The sequence below is a fragment of the Acinonyx jubatus genome, chromosome B4, assembly GCF_027475565.1.
Source record: "Acinonyx jubatus isolate Ajub_Pintada_27869175 chromosome B4, VMU_Ajub_asm_v1.0, whole genome shotgun sequence".
Lineage (NCBI taxonomy): Eukaryota > Metazoa > Chordata > Mammalia > Carnivora > Felidae > Acinonyx > Acinonyx jubatus.
Window position 1 is genome coordinate 53,226,281 of NC_069387.1, and position 23,387 is coordinate 53,249,667.

Consider the following 23,387-nt stretch of genomic DNA (forward strand, 5'->3'; position numbering starts at 1 on the left):
ATAGGCATGCACACACAAATGTATACACTGTTATACACTCATCACACTGCACACATACAAACCATTCTATTCCTTCTTCTAAGAATCCAGAGCCCAGCCCTCTAGATTCTAGAGATATAGAATGTCTATGAAAAGCTTGGGGACCCACAGGAAACCTGTTTCCAGTTTCCTGGGCCACACTGGAACTCCTTTGCTCTATTCCCATTCCTGCCACAGAGTTTCTAGGACTCTGGCCCATACCATGAATGGTGAACCTGCACAGATAATTCATTCCTTCATATAAGAAACATTTTAGAACACCTGCCTGCTACCTCCCACCTCATCTCCCACTCCCAGACAGGTCTGAACCTTAGGCAGACACATAAAAGAGTAAGACTCTCTGCCCAGTGCTGTGGTGGAAAGAAAAAGAGCTCAGAACCCAAGGACCTGAGTTCAAATCCTGCCTTTGCCTCTTAATATGATGTGTTATCTTGGACACTTGACATAGCCTCTCTGAACCTCAGTTTCATCACCTGTAATGTGGTATTAATAAAATTTACCTAATAATTCCATGAGGATTAAAAGACAGTTAAACCTTCCATTAGCAATATGTCCACCTGTTGAAAGCAACCCCATTTCAGTCCCCAGTACCCATGGTGAGCATCTCCCCAATACCTTTGCAGTCCTGCTATCCCTGACACAGAAACCTAGTCTCCTTCAGCCTCAGACCTTCAGTTGAATACGCTTAGGGAAACGTGATCTCTGACTTAGCAGGCTGCCCCAACCCTGCCTTTCCTGCCTCTTCTGGCCCATCATGCCTCTCGCCCATTTGCAGGTTGATTCTCCCATATTAACCTTTAATACTGCTGACCATCGACCACATGTTCACAATGGAGCACTGATCTCATGCATCAAAAGGACACAAAATGCTTATCACCCCTAAGGGAGCTGTCCCAGGGAAAACTGACCTCCTAGTCTTTAAGATTTAGCAAGCACCCTGAGCCCACATAATTCATCAACTAACCCTTCTTTGTATACCTATAGATCATGCATCCTTTCCTAGAAAAGAACAGAATCCTTCTGCACATCATGAAACAGAAACCAGACCCCCTTGCACAACCTCTTACCACTGAGATGAGATAACATCTGTTTCTGGCACCACCAAGTCTGCAGGTAATCAAGAAATATTAGGGACTACTATACTGCCTTTACTGATTGACTGCCCTCAGATCTTTCTATAAACCCTGGGCAGGCAGAGTCCTTACGGAGTTGGCCTTTGGACAAGAGTCCCCCTTCTCCCCAGTTGGCTGGTACCCTGAATAAAACTTATATTCCTTTTGAATCAAAATTCGTCTCTTAAATATTGGCTTTTGGAACAATGGACAGGTGAATTTGAGTTTTGGTAACAAATTTTGGCAAGTCAGCCAAAAACCAAATCCCTTGCAGCATCCAGTTCCCTGGGCATCCAAAGTAGAGCACTTGGCCAGTAGTAGGTTGGACTGCCTCAGTACATTAGCTGTTCCAAGTTAGTTGGTCTCGGGAATGGAATCTGATGGATCTGTCCTTGTAGCTGCCTAGACTACTTTGTCTTCGGGAACCTCACTCCTGATTCCAGACCCAAGCTGGCTGCCTATAAAGATGAGAGTACTCCTTCTGTTCCCAAAGAAAGTCCAAGAGGACACCTTTATTTTTTTTAATTTTATTTAAATCCAAGTTAGTTAACATGTAGTATAATAATAGTTTCATGACTAGAATTTAGTGATTCATAACTTACATATAACACCCAGTGCTCATCCCAACAATGGTCCTCCTTCAGGACCATTGCCTGTTTAGCCCATCCCTCCACCCAACACCCCTCTAGCAATGCTCAGTTTGTTCTCTGTATTTAAGAGTCTTTCATGGTTTGCCTCCCTCTCTGTTCTTATTTTCTTTTTCTTTTCCTTCCCCTATATTCATGTGTTTTGTTTCTTGTTTTCCACAAATGACTGAAATCATATGATATTTATCTTTCTCTGACTGAAATATTTCACTTACCATAATAAACTCTACTTCTATCCACATTTTTGGCAATGGTAAGATTTCATTCTTTTTGACTGATGAGTAGTATCCCTTTGTATATATACATATACCACATCTTTTTTATCCATTTATCAGTCGATGGACGCTTGGGCTCTTTCCATAATTTGGCTATTGTTGATAGTGCTGCTATAAACATTGGGGTGCATGTGCCCCTTAGAATCAGCATTTTTGTATCCTTTGGATAAATACCTGCTGTGCAATTGCTGGGTGGTAGGGTAGCTCTATTTTTAATTTTTCAAGGAACTCCCATGCTGTTTTCCAGAGTTGCTATACCAGTTTGCATTCCTACCAGCAGTGCAAAAGGGTTCCTGTTTCTCTGCATCCTTACCAGCATCTGTTGTTTCCTGAGTTGTTAATTTTAGCCATTCTGACAGGTGTGAGGTGGTAACTCATTATGGTTTTGATTTGTATTTCCCTAATGATGAGTGATGTTGAACATCAGAGAATTTGCCACAGTGGCTCATGTATAGGCAATATTCATCCTTGTTATTGTGTGAAAATAAAAACAGGACCTTATAGGCTTACTTAAACAACATAACAATAAGATATATTATATAACTCAATAATAGGATGAAATTATATAATTCAACTATCACCTTAAAGGAGTCCTATGTGGCTTGGATAACAAAATTGTTCCATAAAAGCCCAAACGTACCCCTCTCCATGGGGTTAACTGTGAACATGTGGAAGCAGTACATGGGCCCACTTTCCTTATCACTGGATAGAAGATGCACTTTGGGATGCCCATATCTCCAGACAAATCTTCTCCCACTTCCAGTGATTCTTCATAATTATAATATTGTTAAGACTAGACATCAGGCAAAGAGGGCTTCTTGGCCCCTTAATCTAACCATTTTTTAAAGTCTCTGTCATGTGTACATAAGCCCCATCATCAGGGAAGATGGATCAGGAGGCACTTAGGCCACTTTGTCAGTGACTATCAGATTCTTCCTGATGTCTGACTACCATGCCTCTTGCTGTGTTCAAAGGCCACTCCCTCAGGGCACTTGGGTGACTCAGTTGAATAAGCTTCCAACTTCGGCTTAGGTCATGATCTCACAGTTTGTGGGTTTCAGTCCCATGTCACACTTTTTGCTGACAGCTGGGAGACTGGAGCATGCTTTGGATTCTGTGTATCTTTCTCTCTCTGCCCTTCTCCCACTCACGTTCTGTCTCTCTCTCCCTCTCTCAAAAATAAATAAACATTTAAAAAAAAGCCCACTCCCTCACAAATAGTGCCCTTAAAACTCATTTTCCCATCTCTTCAAAGTTGGAATCATAGATGAAGGTTGAGAGGAAACATAAGTGAAATGATCCAGAAAGAGGGCAGGAAGAACTGACCTGTCAGGGGGAGGAGAGTAGTGACAAGGATGGGAGGTGGGAGGGAGAGATTGCAGGGGGAGAATGAAAAGACTGAAGAAGCAAGAGTACAGGGAGTGAAATGTATAAGGCATTATCTCCAACTCTACCAAGGATGTCATGGCTTTTGTGAGAAGGGGAAAATTTACTCTTGAGCTACCAACCAAAACATGTTATATCAACAGGAAACGGAGCTCACTGAAGGTGTGAAAGCTCCAGGTACCAGTCTCAGATTTCTCTTATCCACTCTCAAGCCTTTCCTAATGTGACTACTGCCCTGCAAGAGACAGAAACTAATGCTACTAACCTGTGCTGGCAGGAAAGTAGTCAAAAGAAGACCCTGGTGTTGAAGCTGTTGGGAGGTCAGCTGACTGTCTGCTCCTCAGAGGCTTGGTTGTCTTCAACCTTGGACAGGAATCCAGGAATGACTGCAAGGGTGGAGAGAGTTATCTCTAAGACACTCAGGGGATGTCTTTCTCTTCCCCCAAAGCCCACAAGCCCTGACCAACTCCCCCAAGGAGTACAGAGCCCAGAACACACTGAGACTGAGGTGGGGGGTGAAAGGGAGTCTCTGTGACAGCGGTCTGCCTCTCTGTTTGTGTATCTCTCTCTCCATCTCTTCCCTAGATTCTCACATCCTTGGGCATTATTTCAGAGGTCTCTACCTTGATCTGTTTCCAGGTCTCTAGTAAGATCAGAGCTCTTAACACCTGTTTTGCTTGCCAACTCCTAGTCTGGAGAAGAGAGGGCAGGGTCCATCCTGAGGCAAGGGGAGGGTCCTGACTTCCCCTCTGCCCAAGGCAGGGGAAAGGTTGGGAAGATGGACCAAAGATGGAACTCATCCTAAGGTTTGACAAACACGCCCCTCCCGCTCCCCCCCCCCACCCATTAGCAAGGTCGTTCTTCTCATTCTGTTATTGGTTTTATTATTATTGCCCTTCAAATAGGAAATTGAATTAACTCATAATGATAGGATGATAAATATATGACCATGACCATAAAAGCCTTTCCTAACTTCCATATCTAATGAAAACTCCCTTTTATTCTTTATCAATAGACTCAATTTATTTCCTTCAGGTGTTTATCACACTGTAATTATTTAAGTTTTCTTATTGTTTATTTCCCACTAAGAAAAGCTCTATATTTGAGTGAGAGAAAGAATGAGTGGTGAATAAATATATGGAGTAAATATACTGGTGGGGTAAAAATTTACTTATAATATGACCTATTCCTGAGTGTATCATGTCCAGACCTATATTAACAATAATATCCTTAATCAATACTCATAATGCCCCTACTTCTACATCTCTACCCATGGCCTCTTCCTCTGCAACTGTATACCACACATGAAAGTTATTTAACAATTCCTTAGGTCTATGTTAAGGACCATGGAGAGAATATAAAAATATACGGGGCACAGTGTCTCCACTCCAGAAGCTTACAGTTGAGTGAGAGAGAAAGGGAAGATACAGGGTAACTAGAACTGAAAATGGTGTGTGGAGAGACAGCTATGGTAAGACTGACAGAAAGGAGTAGAGGAGGTTAAAGGAAAGAAATTGCTTCTGGTGCAGATAATCCCAGAAGGTGTGGGCAGGAGGTAACAACTGGACTATGATGACTGTGTAGATTTTAACTAGTCAGAGATTGGGAGGACAGAATTCCAAGGAAAAGACATAGCTATCTGGAAAGATTTCCTGACTTTGGGCATCATTTGATTTTGAATTTCTGTTCATCATGAGAGAGTAAAATGAAAGGACCAGGATATTCAAGGTAAAACTGCAGAAGCTGGAGGCTTTGAATACAGAATACAGGAGCCAGTGCCTAGATCTCTGCTCCCAGCTTTCACTTATCTGCACTTCTCTTGCACCTGATCTTCTTGAAGGGGTGTAAGGTTCATATGGGACAGGGTACCCATTATGCCTCCATCTAATTGTCTCTCATCTCTTCTCTCCCCTCCACTGAGGTCTTTATTAACAATGACAGGATTTCTTAATCTCATTACTTAGAAGACCACAAAGCACAGAAAAACATATACTACACAAATTAAGTCAGGTCATTTGCGTACCTGGGAAAGGAAGAACCCCCTTCTCTTTCCATCTCCCTAGTCAATTTTCCTCCATATTCTGACACTATGTGTCAATAAATATCTGTAATCCCTCCTTCTCTGGACAAGGGGTGCTGTAAAATGTCAGATATAAAGTTTGTTATAAAAATCCCTCATAAAAAAGTCTCCCAAGTACTGGTGAGCTGGGAAAGGGTTACATTAGGAAGCAAGAGATAAGGGACCCTCAAAGAGGCAGGCTGCAGCTGAAAGTGGGAAGGTGAAGAAGCCTTGGGGGTTGGGAAAAAGAAAACAAAAACAAAAACAAAAAAAAGATGAACGTATTTCAGACTTGCCTGATCTAGGTGCCACGCGTGGAGTCTCAAAAACTTTCTGATAACGTCCCAATAAAAAGTGAGACACAGAAACCTAAGCGGCTACGCAGTCAGGACCCCTCTCACTCTTGAGAGTTTTATGCTTTCCCTCAATAAACTCTATTGCTTTGCTCACTCTCTGTTGTCTTTGAGATTCATTCTTCAACTCCATGACACAAGGACCAGTGTCTCTCCCACGCTCCTGAAACAAATTATTTTGGTGCCAAAACTTGGGAATCATCAGAGGGTAACAGCAGACTCTTTCCTTTCCCTTTTTGAGCAGAGGATCTCCTTACCAAGACTCTCAAAACCAGGCACGTGTGAGCCAGTTAAAAGCGGGTAGCACAGCTGCAGGTCTTAAGTTTCAGGTGACAAGTTGCAGGGTAAAGGTTTAGTCAATCCCCCCTTGTGAAAGGCGAACGTTGGCCTAATGCCAACCAGTTCCATTTTCTGCTGTTGCTTATTCTTTCTTCACCTATCCTTCTTAAATGGCTTTTAAAACCTTTCCAAGTCCTGATGATCAATATGCTCCAGCAATTAGGGACTTGTTTGGTGAGATATGTTTTTTGGTCAGACACAACTCAGGCTTAAATGTGGCCAGGATTCTAGGCTTCAAATATCAGCAGATTCATCCCTCTGTATCCCCTGGGTTTTGGACATTAAAAACAGGAACACAGATCTACCACCAGTGCCTTTGTGCACAATAGCAATGGGAACCTTAATAATTGGGATCTGTTGGCTGATGGGACATCAGGCATCCAGGAAGGAAAGATGCTTGGGGGTGAGGTGAAGAAATAATTGAGTTATGGACTAGATTCCATGGGTTGGGGGTGTGAGCAAATTAGTACGACCAAGAAATGAGGGCTCGATCAAAGGAGCTCCAAAGAATGAGGTCATCAGGGGCCTCCTGGGTTACATGAAAGGTTCATCTGGGGGACGCATATAAGGACTGGCCATGCAAATGCTCTGCACCTGCCCTATGGTTTCCACTGGACACCTGAGATGTCAAAGAATGGAGACCAGCCCTGGGGGCCATGGCCCAGGGAAGCCTCCTTCATAGTCACCCCAGGTTTGCTTGCACCCATAATCTTTATAAATAACAAACCTTGATTCACTAACCTTACCAAACTCCTTAAGATTTCAGAGATTTATGGGCACCTGAGTGGCTTAGTTGGTTAAGCCTCTGACTTCAGCTCAGGTCATGATCTCACAGTTTGTGGGTTCGAGACCCATGTCGGGCTTGGTGGTGACAGCTCAGAGCCTGGAGACTGCTTCTGATTCTGTCTTTCCCTGTCTCTCTGCTTATCCCCTGCTTGCAGTCTGCCCCCCCACCAAACATTAAAAAAAATTTTTTTTTTAAAGATTTAAGATATTTAGAAGGATCCAGAGGAGAGAAGAAGGGTTGTGTATGGGCTGAAGCAGTGGGTCACAATGGCTACTTCCACTGGCCCAATCCTTCTTCAACGCAAGGTGCCAGGCCATTCTCTCACCCTGGGGAAGGCAGATCAAGGTATGTCTTGATTCTAAAGGGGAGAGCTAATATGTTGGGATGCCTTCATAGTCACTTCTCTAATATAACAGGTACAGAGGTTCTTGAGGTTCTTGACTCCTACCTGCATCACAAGATGGGAAACAAACCATTCTCTGTGGGTACTCCTCTGGAACATGTTCTGAGAAATTGGAAATGATTTGATATACAAATGATCAAAAAGAAGTGCATGAAGTTTTTTGTTTTTTGGTTTTTTTTTTTTTTTTGTCTTGTCTCCCAGGCTTGGCCTCAGTATCTTCTGGAGGATGGAGAATCCTGGCCTCCAGAGAGGGAGACACAGAATCAGAAACAAGCTCCAGGATCTGAGTTGTCAGCACAGAGCCCGACGTGGGGCTTGAATTCACAGACAGCGAAATCATGACCTGAGCTGAAGTCGGACCCTTAACCGACTGAGCCACCCAGGTGCCCCGAGAGTCCTGGCCTCTTGAGGGAAGTATTCAGTACAGTACTATCTTACAGTTAGATCTATATTGTAGAAGAGAGGGTAAATGGTCAGAAGTTCCCTATGTACAGGTCTTCTTTGCTTTACAGGACCAGACAGACTTATGTAAGACTTATAAGATAGATGCCAACCTCCCAGCCTCTTCAAGAGATACAGAAGAGCGAGTACTTACAGTCTTGCCTCCTGAGGCCTCTCCTCAGGAAAGGCCACCTGTTAAACCCTCATGTCCTCCTTATCCAGGATTTCTAAGGGAGAAGAAATCTTTCCTCTGAAAGGAAGGCACATTCAATGTATACATTGACTGAAATGTGAATTTGGCCCCACGAAGGTCCATGTTCCATTTTCCCTGCAAGATTCTAAGCAAATAAAAAGGACCTGGGCAAAGTTGCAGACAACCCCGATCAACACACAGAAATGTTCCAAAACCTAATCTAGGTTGCTGAAGAAAACACAGGCCATCCCTAATGAAGGGGACTCTAATACTCTCACTGTTTCTCCTAGTACACTCTGGTTAATCTAGTTGTATGTGGGGGCTTCTCCCTCATTCATTCCCTGGGTTAATGATTATGATGATTAGAGCCAACTGTCTCTGGTTAGTCTGCCTCAGGCCAGGGACTTTAAGGAATATTCCCAAGCAGACACGGAAACTCCTTTTGCTTCAGGGAACTTCCCTGTCTTCTCTGGCCTGACATGGACTGCCTAATTCCACTTGTTGGCTCATCTGTCCTAGCTGACAAGCTTTAAGACCAGGAGAACTCTTTCTCTGCCATCTGGGCTTTTATCTGCTCCCGTGTCTTGATGGCACCTCACCTCTACTGCCTTCCCTTCCCTTCTCCTGTTTCTGCACCACCATGGGTGCAGCCTCCATAACTGACTCCTATACTATCTGGATGCCTCCAGCACCATGGGCTCCTCCTCCTCCCCTCAATGTCAAGGAGCAAAGAACACGACCTTAGTTTACACCTCCCACTTTAGATTTCTTCACTGGTGCCCTAGGTAAAAATTAACAATGGTGAGCAAGTTGATTGACTTTTCGTTGGACACAGGTGGAATGTATTCTGTATTTAGACTAATTAAGATTTGTTGGTTTAATTAAGATAGACATGTCTTTAGAGTTATCAGCATTAAATATATAAAACTTTTTCTACCTAGGTTTACAAAGGTCAAATAAGCTCATGAATATCTCTGTTACAATTTGTCAACAAAAGGTGACTCAAAATAATGGTAATTCTGTCTGTCTCAAAGTTTTCATGAGTAATTGTTAGCATAGCTTTCAGGGTCTTTGGTAACCTGAAACTTTAAAATTTTGCTTGGATGATAAACTGCATTGAATTTATTGGACATTTAGGCCTTTTCTAAATCAAATGGAATGCTGAAGCATTGCTTACTAAACACAGGTTTGTGGTTTTGGTTTATGGCAGAAAAACTAAGGATACTTAAATCTGTTGAACGACGTGCTTTATGCTTAATTGATTTATAAGTTTGCCATCTAAAAAATATATGATGTAACAGTTCACAATTGGTTACTACTTAGTTTTCACTGGAGGCTAAGGTTTCTAAGTTAAAATTCTGCTAATTGTAATTAAGACTGATGGAAATTAGGAAAGTAACTGTATGTGGAAAAGTAGGAGATATGTAAGAAAGATAAAAGGAATGGGAATACATTTTTGTCAAAGGTTAAAAAAAAGTAATTTTGTCCTAAATTAGAATGGTTGTGTGTAGAAAAGGGGCTTAGGTCAAAATCTGAAAGTAAAGGAAAGTTATAGATGGTTTGTGAAGGGAAATCTTTGTAAAGGAATTTTATGTGTGATCAGAACTAAGGTTAAAATAAATGGATTTTAAAAGACACTGCTATAAGATTAAAATTCTGCTTTACTCTTAAAAAGACAAAGTTTTGGGGCGCCTGGGTGGCGCAGTCGGTTAAGCGTCCGACTTCAGCCAGGTCACGATCTCGCGGTCCGTGAGTTCGAGCCCCGCGTCGGGCTCTGGGCTGATGGCTCAGAGCCTGGAGCCTGTTTCCGATTCTGTGTTTCCCTCTCTCTCTGCCCCTCCCCCGTTCATGCTCTGTCTCTCTCTGTCCCAAAAAATAAATAAATGTTGAAAAAAAAAAAGACAAAGTTTTCTTGGATTGTTGGTCTGTTTTTGATTAAAAAAAAGAGGTAAACAAAGGTTTTTTTTTTCTCTTTTGTCTGCCCTAAAAGATGGAAAAAACTATGATTTTAACCAAAGGGGCAGGACAGCAAACCCTTTTGAGTTGTTTTGCTCAAGCCTTGGTTGAAATTGCCCCTCCTTGGATCTGAAGACTGGGAGACCATGGCAATGTCCTTGCTGCAGACCTCCAAATACTCCACATTTGTGGTGTTTTTGCTTAGCAAAGGAATGGGTGCCTGTGCCATATGAGGAATGGATAGCATATGAAGAAGGGCTTTTACTGGGATAAATGGGAGCCATTTTGGTACACTTTGCTCAGGGTATGCCTATTTGTAACAAACTAGATATTCTAAAATGGATATCCACATGGCTGGAACATATTTATGTGGGTATTGCTGGAAAGGCAGAAGAATAAACCTCAATTTTGGCCCTTTTTGCACCCCTCAGTGGCAGATTTTTCCTTGCAAAACATGGTTTTTGCCAGCCTTTTGAAATATATTTGTGAAGAGAATTACTGTTGGGGCAAAATAAAATTAGTGCATCCTTCTACAACTGGGGGAGTCTTGCTTGGTCACAGTGAATACCCTCAAAGTCCTGCAGGTGGGAAACAGAGGGGTAGGAGAAATTGGAAAAGACTGGTCAGCCCTTGAAGGTAGGATCAAGCTTGGGTAAGAGTGACTACTCCCAGCACCTCACAAGACTGACAGGGCTTTTGGCTGACAGTAACATAGCCAGCCAAAATGTGGGACCAGGAGATGAGGCTTCTCCTGGCCAGCTATAAGAGTTAAAATATAAGACACCTTTTCCTCCTTTTTCCTATAGAAGGCCAAGTCCCCAACCAAGGCCAATACTCCTTTGGGGTACATTCTGAAAAACTGTGAAGATTTTGATCCACAAACCCTGAAGAAACAGCAACTCTTTTTCTTTTGCACTGAGGCTTGGCCCCAGTACAAACTGCCTGCTAGAGGGAAGTATCAATCATAATACTATCCTACAATTGGACTTGTTTTGTAAACATGAGGGGGAAATGGGGAAAAGTCCCCTACGTTCAGTGTTTTTGGACCTTAAGAAAAAAATCAAGGTAGGTATGAGCAATGTAAGATCAATCCTGACTTAATGGCAACTCTCCAAAGTCCAGCAGTCAGGAAGGGAAACAATTAAGGGCCCTTTGCCTATACCAAAGCAGACCTAGAGAAGAAGGAGGGTCATTTTTCACCTCCACCTCCTTCCCCTTGGGTCCTCGGTCTATATATCCAGACTTAAAAATGTGCACATCTGCTCCCTGCTGCCCACCTTATCCAGGCCCTTCCCATAATGTAACAGGCATGTTTCCCCTACAAGAAGATGGAATGCCCGAAGGAGGGACACAAAGAGGTACCACTATGATAAGATTACCAGTACCTTTTTCATTACACAATTTAAGACAGATAAAAGGAGATCTAGGCAAATTTTATGATGATCCCAATAAGTATATAGAGACTTTTCAAAATATTACATATGCTTTTGTGTTCACCTGGAAAGATACAATGTTTTTGTTAAAACAGACTCTTAATGAGATAGAGAAGCAAGGGGTTCTGGCAGCAGCTGGAAGATAGGGGGATGGGCAACTCATTAATTATCATGGGACTGGAGGTCCTACAGGGAATTTCCAGTTTCCTACTGGGGCCCAGGTAGTTCCATCCCAAGATCCTAATTGGGATTATGACCATCCCATTGAGGAATGGTATTGTCACCACTTCCAAGCTCGTGTTTTGGAGAAATTAAGGAGGTCTAAGGTTAAACCTTAAATTATGCCAAATTAGCCAGTATTTTACAAACAGAGAATGAGAGCCCAATGGCCTTCCTGGAGAGGTTGAAGGAGGTTCTCATTAAGGATAAAGGGTGTCTATCTTCCCTGACACCCCTGAGACTGAGACAATTTTAAAGGACAAATTTGTCACTCAATCAGCTCTAAATATTCAGAGGAAGATACAAAAATTGGCATTTGCCTGGAAGGACTCTGGAATATTACAACTTAATAAATCAGAGGCCTTAGTCACAGCCTTATGTACTATGTCAGATGAGACTCCCTGAGGTCCTGACACCAAATGCCATTTATGTGGCCACTCAGGGTATTGGAAAGAAAAATGTCCTCAGAAGAGACAACGGAAGTCAAAGCCCACAAGCAATGCCCCTATCTGTATACAGTCACTTTAAGTTTGCCCTTGGGGCCCTCTATCTTTGAGGCCTCAGATAACCAGTGTCCCTGAAAGGGGATGATGGGGCCTGGGGCTCTTCATGGTGGTTCCCCTAAACCAACTGTCCATTGGAAACCCAGAGCCTTGGGTAACTCTGGATGTAGAAGAAAAACCAGTTGATTTACTTCTTAATACTGGAGACACCTTTTCTGTCCTCCTTTCCACTCCAGGCCAACTAGCCAAATGCAGCATAACAATTAGAGACATCTCCAGAAAACTTATGACTACATTTTTCTCTCAGCCTCTGGGATGTATATGGGGAAACCTAACTTTTTCTCATTCTTTCTTGATAATGCCAGAGAGCCACACTCCCTTGCTAGGAAGGGACATTATAACTGAATTAGAGACTATAGCATTACTAGCCTGAGGACAGATGAACAATTGTGTGGAGTTTTAGAATTACGGTATATTGTAGGCTGTGGATACCAGGGTTCAGGAAAATATCTCGCCCGCTATATCAATTAGAGGACTCAATCCCACCTACTCTCCTAAGGAAATGAACAGGGGTCTGACACATGGACACTGTCTTCAGCCCTCAGGATAGTTACAAACAGAGCAGGGCAATTATTATTACCTAGCTCACAGAGCTAGATGATCATTAAGCACTACATCCAGCCTTTCATTTAGGGAGGGATAAAACTTATCAAATGGCCCAAAGGATGTTTACTGGGAAAATTTTGTTAAGGACAGTTCAACAAGAAGTATCAGCCTGTGAAGTTTGTGTTAGAAACAATCCTGTCAACCACAAACTTGCTCTCCCAGGTAATCAAGGAATTGGAACCTATCCAGAGGAAGACTGACAATTAGATTTCACTCATATGCAAAGGTCAAAGGGGTTCCAACATCTGTTGGTATGAGTTGATATTTTTACTAATTGGGTATGGGTCTTCACCTGCAAAACAAAAAAGGCACAAAAAGTAATGAAAGCTCTGTTTTATAAAATAATACCCAGGTTTGGCTTACCTAAAAATTTGCAAAGTAATAATGGTAATCAACTGCGTTGGCTCTTTCTCTGGTATGACTCCTGGCCCTTGGAAAAGTTTAACACCTAGAAATAAAGCAAACTGTCTGCTTACTCAGCAGAACTCTAAATGACACCTCACAAGCATTAAATTCTTTAAATCAAAAACTTAATTGAATTTAGGGAAGGACTCTTGGATAATTGAGCTCCATTGATTACTTACTGATCTTCCATCACCTGTGTTGTGAGAGATTCCCTCACATGTGTTGTTTCAATATAACCAATAATTCCCATAAAGTCTCACAACTGATAGATGACATTTGGACACAACTGGACAAAGTCAGAGTCTCTCCTGGATTGTTTAACTGGTTTGGAAACTGAGGACAGTATCTTAAAGATGGCATCTTATTGGTCAATATAATTTTCGTGTCTTTCTCTTTGTGTCTGCCAATGTTTGTGCCATCTTATGCCTGCCAACCTTCCTGTGGAACCATCCTGTGGACCACTCGACTAACCCTTGGGTAGACTCTGACTACCGTACCCCCACACAGTCCCTTGTCAGTTTGAAGAAGCCAGAGTTGTCATCGTCCCTGTTCCCTGACAGCAGCAGTCAGGGGCCCTATTCCAGAGGGAGGAATGAGTGGGGAAAGGGTTAACATTAGGCAGGGAGAGATAAGGGATCCTCAGGGAGGCAGGCTGCAGCTGCAAGTGGGAAGCTGAAGAAGCCATGGGATTTGGGAAAAAAACAAAAACAAAAACAAAAACAAAAAACAAAAAGGATAAACGTATTCCAGACCTGCCTGGGCTAGATGCCATGTGTGGAGTCTCACAAACTTTCTGATAATGTCCCAATAAAAAGTCAGAGACAGAACTCCTTGGCGGCTACCCAGTCGGGACCCTTCTCACTCTTGAGAACTTTATACTTTCCCTCAATAAACTCTATCACTTTACTCACTCTTTTTCAACCACGAGATGCATTCTTTGACTCCGTGAGACAAGGACCAGCATCTTTCCCACCCACTTGGGAGAGGGGGTTCCTGTGCTGCCTCTGCCTTCACACCACGTGCAGATCATCCTGCCTTCTGCTTCCAGGAGCTTTGCTGCAGGTTTTCTAAAGAAGCAAACAGAGACACTCAACTTCTCTTATCAACCTTGCTTTTGTCAAAGCTCATTGCTTTCTATGAAGTTAGTTCCACAAATAACCAGTTTCTCACAATCTCAACTCTAGAATCCTTAATTAGTATAATTTTTAATTCTGCTCTTTCTGGGATGGCTCAAATGGAAAGTCCCACTTGGTACCAAAGAAGTAAATAAAATGTCTTCTCTTAGTACTTTCCATGAGGGGTTCTAGGAGACAGGAGCTGGTTACATGAGTGGTGTACATACAAGGGCAGCTGTGTATTAGGCTAGAAAGTAAAAGACAGAAGGGGATTGCATTGTGGAGGCTGTTTCTCTTTTTCTTTTTTCTTTTTTCTTTTCTCTTCTTTCAAACCACTACTGATTATAGATTTATAGGGGCTCCAAAGCAGCCCACCATCTTTGTCATAAACTTCCCAGAATGAAAACTCATTGAGGTTCTCTTGAAAGGGGATGAAAAGTAAATATCGGGTTAGGTACAAACACACAAAGCAGGGCCAGGGAAAGAAGGCAGCTAGTTCCTTATAGCTGGATGAAGTCCTTCAGCATTTGTGTACACACAAACACACACATGTGCTTGCATGCACAAACATACACATGCACATATCATACCCAAATATTCTAACAAATATGGTCATGTTTATAGACCTATCCCAGTCCTTGGTGAATATTTCCACTCAAATTCAATATCATATGTCCATATAAGCAGCACACATGACTTTCAATGTGGTGCTTTATGAGTATAATACACCCAGCCTCTCCCCTTTTCCAACTCCTGATTACAGGATGGGGCACAGTAAAGGTGAATGAGAGAATGTGTGACTATAAGCTTGCATGTGACATGAAGTGTCTAACTACAGGCCACAAAGCAAATAGAAATTGTTTTTTCATTCACTGTTTGGAACTCTCCACTGTCTTTCAATTATCTCTATGCCATCAAGTTTCAGTGATCACATATCTCTTTTTGAGCTGCTACTCAGTGCAGAGTATAGGTCAGGGACTAGTGGTATGAGGTTTCCTCCAACTTGGTGTAAATCCTAGCTACACTACTCACTTTCCAGAAATTGCTTCATTGCACTTTGCATTTATCTCAGCGTTACTTTAAACTTTAAAAAAAAAATGAGCATAATGGGACTCAACTCATTTAACTTTTGTATTAAATAGGTGATTATGTAAAGTGTTTGGAACAAAGTATAGGGCATAGTAGTCAGGAAATGATAGCCATATTTTCATCATCACGTTGTGGGTATTGGATATGTAAAGAAGTAATACATAAAAGAGATTTTCTTTTCCCTGTGAGGTTTTTAAATTTCATCAATGAGACAAGATAAACACATGGAGAGGAGCATATGAAAACCTAATACTTTTATTTGAGCCATAACATGTAACTTATTATCCAAAATCCAAGCTCTGTTTTACAATTTTTAGCAGATTTCAACGCTCTAATAAGATTGCTTTTTTTTCTTTTATTATTCCCATGCTATACCACCTTACATAAACTACACAGTTACACCAGTCTTTCATTTAAGAAGTTGACTGGAGGGACACCTGCGTGGCTCAGTCGGTTGAGCGTCCAACCTCAGCTCAGGTCATGATCTCACAGTTTGTGTGTTTGAGCCCCACGTCAGGCTCTGTGCTGACACCTCAGAGCCTGGAGACTATTTCAGATTCTGTGTCTTCCCCTCTCTCTCTGCCCCTGCCCTGTTCATGCTCTGTCTCTCTTGATCTCAAAAATAAATAAAACATAAACAAAATTTTAAAAAAAGTTGACCGGAGAATTCTTGGGATAAAAAACATTTTGAGAATTCATTTTGTACACTTCCCTATTTCTGGGAAGGAGATCATCTGAGACATCCCAAACCCAAGTGAGACAACCATGTGCATGGCCAGAGAGCCTACTCCCTCCCATCTTCCCTGGTCACCCTGTAATCTCAGAAATTCTTCCTTATGTCCAATGTCAATCTGTTTTTCTTAAAATATTGGCCTCTCTTTATCACTGATTCTGATTGGGAATGAGGTACACAAACCCTCAAAAGCTTAAGACAATTCTGAAATGCACACCTGGGAACATTGTTGCATTGCCTATTGGTCTGGGTCTCTGTAATTATAGTTCTCATATAGTTTGTTATTAACTGGTTAAAAATCATCAAAAGATCCCTTAAAATCTTTAATTTAGTCCCTACCAGAGCATAACCCCTCATGGAGTCATTCATTGGTACTCTCTTAAAGTTTTAATAGAAGTACACTAATTACCAGGATAGTTAACTCCTATTTCAATCCTCCAACCTCCATGGCCTCCTCAATTATAGTCATTAAGTTATCGCTCATTTGATGAAAGCACAGTACAACCCTGAGGCGGATCATGACTACTATGATCTCCCCAGTCCTTTTCAGGCCATCATATGAAGTAGGGGAAACAGAATTGGCAGCGGTCCTGACCCACCAATTCTTGCCCCAGAGGAGCCCTGAGGGCCAGGCAGACTCCAGCATAGGCACAGCAGGCATTTTCTCAAAGTGGGCAGAGTGAGATTAGTGTGGAAGGCCTGGCACAATGATTAGTGTGGAAGGCCTGGGGACAGGAGGGCAGCCAAGGCCCACACTTTTCCTTCTTCCCCAAATTCAATTTTCTCAGTCTAGGTCCCTCCTCTTGTGCTCCCAATTCCAAAGTTGTCAGACCTTCCATAGTGCTCATCTGAGACCAGACATCTGTCATCAATCATCTAAGGCCAGTGCTTCTCAAACCTGAAAGAGCATAGACATCATCTGGGAGCCTGTTAAAAATGCAGATTCTGATTCAGTAGGTCTGGATTGGGCCTGAGATTCTGCATTTATAACAAGCTCCCAGGTGACACACACATTATTCATCCATGGACCATATTTTGAAGACCAGGATCTACATGACTGTAGCAGTTGCTACAACTATCTTCCACAAAGAGTTTATCCACTTCCGTCTGTCGTCTTTTGTCCTCCAGATGGCAATGAGAATCATGCCTGATCCCTTCCTGATTAATCTCACTCCATGACACAATACACAGTGTAAACCTGGCTCATAAATTCCCCTCAAGTGTGGAAACACACATCCCTCACAAGAGTCTTACTCTTTCATGTCTTAAAGGTCCGTGTAGCTCAGAATACTGTCCCATTTCTTTTATAACTTACTTATCCCTGTTTCCCAAATTCCTCCATGTGCATCCTCTTGACCAATACATCTTTTTCAGTTTCTACTTGTACTTTCCCTTCCAAAGTAATGATGCCTCACTGCCTATCTAATCACTAATGCCTCATATTTCAGTTTGTTCTCCCCAGTTTGGGGTGTACAATCTCTCTCCCGAAAGCATCTTAGATTCTCTCGTGAGATTTTTGCACCAGTCTCTCAAAAAAAGATCTAAAGCATTTAGTAAGTATATGAGTAATCCTGCCTCTAGCAGGCAGTCATCTACTCCCTGTTGGGAAGATGAGAAATTCTACAAGTAAGAAAGTAGCTTTCTGTCCCTCCTGACCAGAGCAGGCCCCATACATAAATACAATAGAAAGCCACTGGCCTTTTTATGCCAACTGTAAAACTGCTTCAAGAAAGATGCCTTTTGTGCCCATGGCAGAACCAGTCTCATCTTCAGGGAGTCCTTGGAGTCAGGTAGAACTGGCTGAGACTTCTATTAGTTTTATATCCCCTCCCCACATCCCATGGGAATGAATGGAGCAGGAATGGGCAGAGTTATGTCAAGCATTCTCCTGCCCCAGGGCTGTATTTTCTCTGTTCCTCTTTGAATCAACAATCTTGTTCTTCACTATTGGGTCTACAGGAAGGGAAAAACCTACTCCTTGCCCTGAGCAAGATTCTACTCTGATGGAACAGACAGGACAGTCATGAGAACTCAGACATAGTCGCACAAAGGCAAAACTAGACATGCCTGGGTACAGTTCTAGATACTGTTTTAAAGTTCAGCATGGAGAGAAATACTTTGTTAAGGAAGTCTTTCTGAAGATAAAGGAGTAGCACAGTGTTAGCCTGAAAGGAAGGAGAATTTTCTGTATCAAGGAAATGTGTAAGACTCGATTCAATTTAACATGAATTTATTAATGCTGCTTATGTGCCTGGTCCCAGCTGGATGCTCTGGGGGTGTGAACAAGAAACACTCCTTACCTGTCATCTAAAATCAGGAACAATATACAGAAAACAAAGATACACAGATACCTGTGATATTTCTTTTTTTTTTTAATTTCAGCTTTATTGATTTATAACTGATATATAAAATTGTTAGGTATTTAACATGTACATTGTGGTGGTGATTTGATAACATAAACATTATGCAATTATTCACTATGATTTCTCCATTGTGAAAGGATTAGTGATGGCATTTTAATCTGATTATTTCATTAAATGAAGGTAAGTGTTCAAAGGGTACCTTGGTTTCTCTCACTTCATCTTTATATGTGGAGGGGCTTCAGCTGGAGCTTTGGTTTTCTGTGCGTGGTCCCTGGACCAGCAGTATCAACAAAACCTGGGAACTCCTTAGAAGAACAAGTTCTGGGTCCCACCTAGACCTACTGAATTCCAAAAGCTGGAGGCTGGGCCCAGCAATCTGTGTTTCCACAAGCCCTCCAGGTGAGGTGACACCCACTGAAGTTTGAGCACCACTAAGCAAAGGACTCTTCCTTGCCTTTCTCCACCCCCTTCACTGTGACTTTAGTGAGTTAAAGAGACAGCACTGAGCATTCCCAGCTCAGTCCCTTTCACTTTTTTTCTTGGGTTTCTTCTTTTATCCAAAACCAAATTAGCCACAGGACACATGATATATCTAATAAGGGGTTAATATCTAAAATATATAAAGAACTTACACAACTCAAAACCAAAAGGCCAAATAATCCATTAAAAAGTAGAGAGAGAACCTAAATAAATATTTTCCAAAGAAGAGATACTAGATGACAAACAGACACATGAAAATGCTCAGCATCACAAATCATCAGGGAGTATAAATTAGAACTACAATGAGATATCACTTTACACCTGTCAGAATGGCTAAAATAAAAATAAACAAGAAATAACATGTGTTAGTGTGGATGTGGAGGAAAAGGAACCCTCATGTACTGTTGGTGGGAATGTAAATTGTTGCTGCCATTATGGAAATCAGTATGGAAATTCCTCAGAAAATTAAATGTAGAACTACCATATGATCCAGTATTTCTGCTATTGGATATTTACCCAAAGAAAACAAAAACATTTTTTCTAGTTTCTTTTAATAATAACTTGTTTAAAGTCAGTATGCAGTACAGACACAATTGAAAAGTACACAAGTAAAAAAAAAGAAAAAAATAAAAGGAGAAGACACATTCTTCACTACACAATACACACAGAGCTCTTTCCCCTACCACCATTTCATGGAGGCCCAGCTTTCCATGTGCTCAAGCGTACTCTCCATATTATGCAGGGGGACCTGACTGCACTCACGTGTGATGATGCCAAGCCAAATGTGTACTGGCACTAATGACTTCAAGGTGTACACTTCTGACCTTAATTGAAGTGGGATTAATTGACCAGGCTGTGCTGGATCCCATAGCTGAAGTAGATAGCAAACCCAATCAGCATCCAGACACCAAACAGGGCCCAGGTGCCAGCTGTCATCTGCATCATAAGGCAAACATTCATAAAGATGGTCAGTAGTGGGAGGAGAGGCAGAGCAGGGACCTTAAAGTGAAGGTGACTGGAGCTCTGTGGCTGTCTCCAGATGACCCCAGTGATCCCAATGATGAGCACCAGGAGCACCACAACCACTGAAATCCACACTGGGTCTCCAGAAAGCAGAACTGGCCACTGGGCCAGCACCAGGCAAAGAAGAGTGAGCAGCAGAACAAGCAGTGAGGAGCAAACATAGACAACCCGGCCAGAGAGTGGAGTGGGGGTGGAGCTGCCTGGAAAAAGTAGTCCCTGTAGAGTCAGCTTCTCTGCTGCAGGTCCATTCTCCTCCTGCACCTCTGCTTCATTTCTTCCAGTCCTCCTCTGAGGCTGATACCTGATGATGAGAACACAAGTAGCCAGCAAAGAGTAAGCTAGCAGGGCCCCAACTGACATGAGGTCCACAAGATCAGTGAGTCTAAAGAAGAAGGCCATGATGGCTGCAATAATGCTCAAGATCACAGTGGCCACAATGGGGGTGTCTGTGCCAGTTTGGATCCTGGCAAGGACAGGGAACAGGAGCCCATCCTGTGTCATCATGTATATCAGATTACGTATGGGGAACATAAAGCCAAAGATGCTGATGGAAAGACTACAGAGGAATCCAAAAGTTACAACATAGCAGGCATGGGCCCAGCCAACATGGAGAAATGCCTCAGGCAAGGTGGTCCCAGGTTGGAGCTGGTAGTAAGGCACCATAAGTGTAAGTGCTGAAGAGACACCAAAATACATCAAAAAGCAGATGAACAGTGAAATAACAATGCCCATGGGGACAGAATACTGGGGATTTCGGGCTTCTTCGACTCTGGTAACAATAATAGTGAAACCTATAAATGCATAGAAACAGGTAGCTGCTCCACGGAGAATCCCCTTGAAGCCAAAAGGCACAAATCCTCCATAGCCCAGAGGGCCTAAGCTTGAGGTGTCATTGAGTCCAGCCTTTACGTAGTCCTCTTCTGTGAGCTTCCAGTTGTGCAGGTCCCCCTTAATGAAGCCAGCAATGATGACAAAAGTGAGGGTCAAAAGTTTCACCAACATGACCACTTTGGAAACCAGGAAAATCCGACTACTCCTCAGAATCAACAATTCCATGAGCAACAACACAAGGCCCACAACAATGAATCCTAGAATTTCTCCAAGGACCTGGGGAACATTTGGTGAGATGCTCTCATGCAGGGTCTGAGATATCTGGTTCCCAAGCAGATTGTCGAAAGCTAAGGTCCAAGCCCGGGCCACAGTGGCTGTATGAGCAACAAAGAAGATGATGAGGTTCCAGCCAGTGATGAAAGCCCAGAGTTCACCTAGAGTGACATAGCTGTAGAGATATGAAGAGCCGGAATAGGAAACCTGGACACCAAACTCTGCATAGCACAGCCCAGACAACACAGAAGATAGGCCGGCCACCAACAAGCAGATCACGATGGATGGTCCTGCTTTATCTCTAGCCACCTCACCAGCCAGGATATATATACCTACACCCACTGTGCAGCTCATACCCAGGGCCACTAAATCTAGGGTGGTCAGTCTTCTGTCAGGGCCCATATCGGCCACATATTCCTCCAGCACATGTCTGCGTACCAGCTTTTGACCAAATCTGCGAAGTGCCAGACACAGCATTCTAGCTGGAATTGAAGAGGATTCTGGGACCAGAGAGCTGTAGCAAGTTCAGGTGCCATGAGTCTGGAATCAGGTTTGGTGAGGCTGAGTTAAACTGAGTTGGGTTGGGGCTGCCAGGTTCCATTGCTCAGGCTTCACAGCTACTGCTTCATATTTTTTCTTCTATGTGCTATCCCTCCTTAAAGCCTAGAAAAACAATAAATATTTACTGAACAAAGGTGTTCAACCAACCGACCAAAGCTCAGAAATCCCATGTCACTTGTTGCAGCACAAATATCACAGAAACTGACACAAAAGACATCATAGAAAAATCAACCCTGCTTTCTCCTCCCAGAAAAAAGGGTTGAATACCTCCCAACATTCTCCCTTTTTACACACTACATGATATATTCCCATTTGGGTTCCCCTAACTGATGTAGCTTCATGTACTAATTAAGCTGTAAGACACAAGAAGGCATGCATATAATGTGCAATAATCCACACGTGGGATGTTTGCATGGTGCTTGAGTTTGAGTTATGACACATTAATTATAGACTAGTGGACCTTGTTGCAATTACAGAACCATTTTTAAAAATATCATCTGAATTTAAAATACAAATTTGGTCTCCTGGTCTTTAAACTCTTAGCCCCAAAATCAGCTAGCAAGTTTGGATGTCACTTTGGTTCCCTTTGTCCTCATTCTGCATCAACTGTTTAGTTGTACTGATGGCAAAGAAAGTACAGTGCAACCCTTCCCTTTATACACCCAGGCCCACAGGACACTGCAAAAAGGGATGAAGAAGGAGAAAGAGGCAAGGCCTTCATAACTACCTGCAAGAAGAAGAAGAAGAACAGGCTGTCTGATAAGAAAACACTGGAGAAATAGGTGCAGCATTCAACCAAAGGTCCATTACTAAGAAGGGAGAAGAGCCAGAACAGCCTTTGTGTGTGTGTGTGTGTGTGTGTGTGTGTGTGTGTGTGTGTGTGTGTGTGTGCATGCATTCTGACCTTAAATAAACTTTACCCATAGCAAGCAGGCAAAAGTTCACTACGGTTGTATGTCTACAATTGTGAAAGTGTGATGTGTAGAGAGGAAAGAAGTAGCTCACAATCAAAACAATTCCTTCTGTCTCCTCCTCTCTGACTTCTAGGAGAGAAGATGAGCTCACTTTTGCAGACAGTCTCCTCACTGGCTACCCTGTGCTCAATAAACACCCTGCACCATCTGTGATGTCAGCTTCCAGCAGCCTGGAGACCGGGAGAGCAGCAAGCTGCCCTGCTTTATGAGCTTGTATTAAAATACTCACTTGGAACTCCATACTAATTTTTCACAAAGAGTTATTTTTAACTCATTCATACCATGGTCTGAATATAACAAATATACATTCTTAATGAATGAACCCTGCATGTGGTTCTTCTTTTCCCCTACTCCCTTGCTGCTGTTCAAATGATCAGCTCCACAAGGAAAACAAAGCTTTGGATGAACAATTGACAACAATGTCCTGAAAAAGGCTCTGGAGAACAGAGGGAAAAAAGTCACATAGCCCACGCTCTCCTCCATATTCGGGCTTTAGTTTTGAAAGAATTTTAAGAAATGTCAGAGGCTTCTAGAGAGAGAAAGGTCAAGTTAAAATTGAAAAGTCTTCTCTGTAGATGATCAAAAGGAACCCTTGGGTTACAGTTCAGACCTTCTGTTTACAAATCCATCTAGACTCCTTATTTGCCACCCGCCAGTTCCAATGTTATGATTTACTAACCAGCATGCAAGATAGATAAGGAGAATAACTTCTTAACTCATGGAATATTT

At 42.4% G+C, this 23,387-nt stretch overlaps 2 protein-coding genes across 12 annotated transcripts in view; both read right to left on the bottom strand.

Moving 5' to 3' along the window:
• LOC113592989 (cationic amino acid transporter 3-like) overlaps nucleotides 1-23,387 on the bottom strand; it is a 279,152-nt gene that overhangs the window by 81,056 nt on the left and 174,709 nt on the right. The window lies entirely within an intron of this gene.
• The window catches only part of LOC106977150 (cationic amino acid transporter 3-like), a 29,816-nt gene continuing 10,171 nt past the window's right edge, over nucleotides 3,743-23,387 (bottom strand). For 2 of the 11 annotated variants that reach the window (XM_053225965.1, XM_053225966.1), the window contains exon 2: nucleotides 19,215-21,786. In XM_053225965.1, the coding sequence (XP_053081940.1) occupies nucleotides 19,837-21,600 (1,764 nt within the window). In that variant the 5' untranslated portion in view covers nucleotides 21,601-21,786 and the 3' untranslated portion in view covers nucleotides 19,215-19,836. Of the gene's footprint in view, nucleotides 3,846-4,353; nucleotides 6,035-7,445; nucleotides 7,847-7,995; nucleotides 8,180-13,174; nucleotides 13,276-14,127; nucleotides 14,284-19,214; nucleotides 21,787-23,387 lie in introns of those variants that run through there. The other 9 variants (XR_008300164.1, XR_008300160.1, XR_008300165.1 and 6 more) reach the window with 9 other exon arrangements.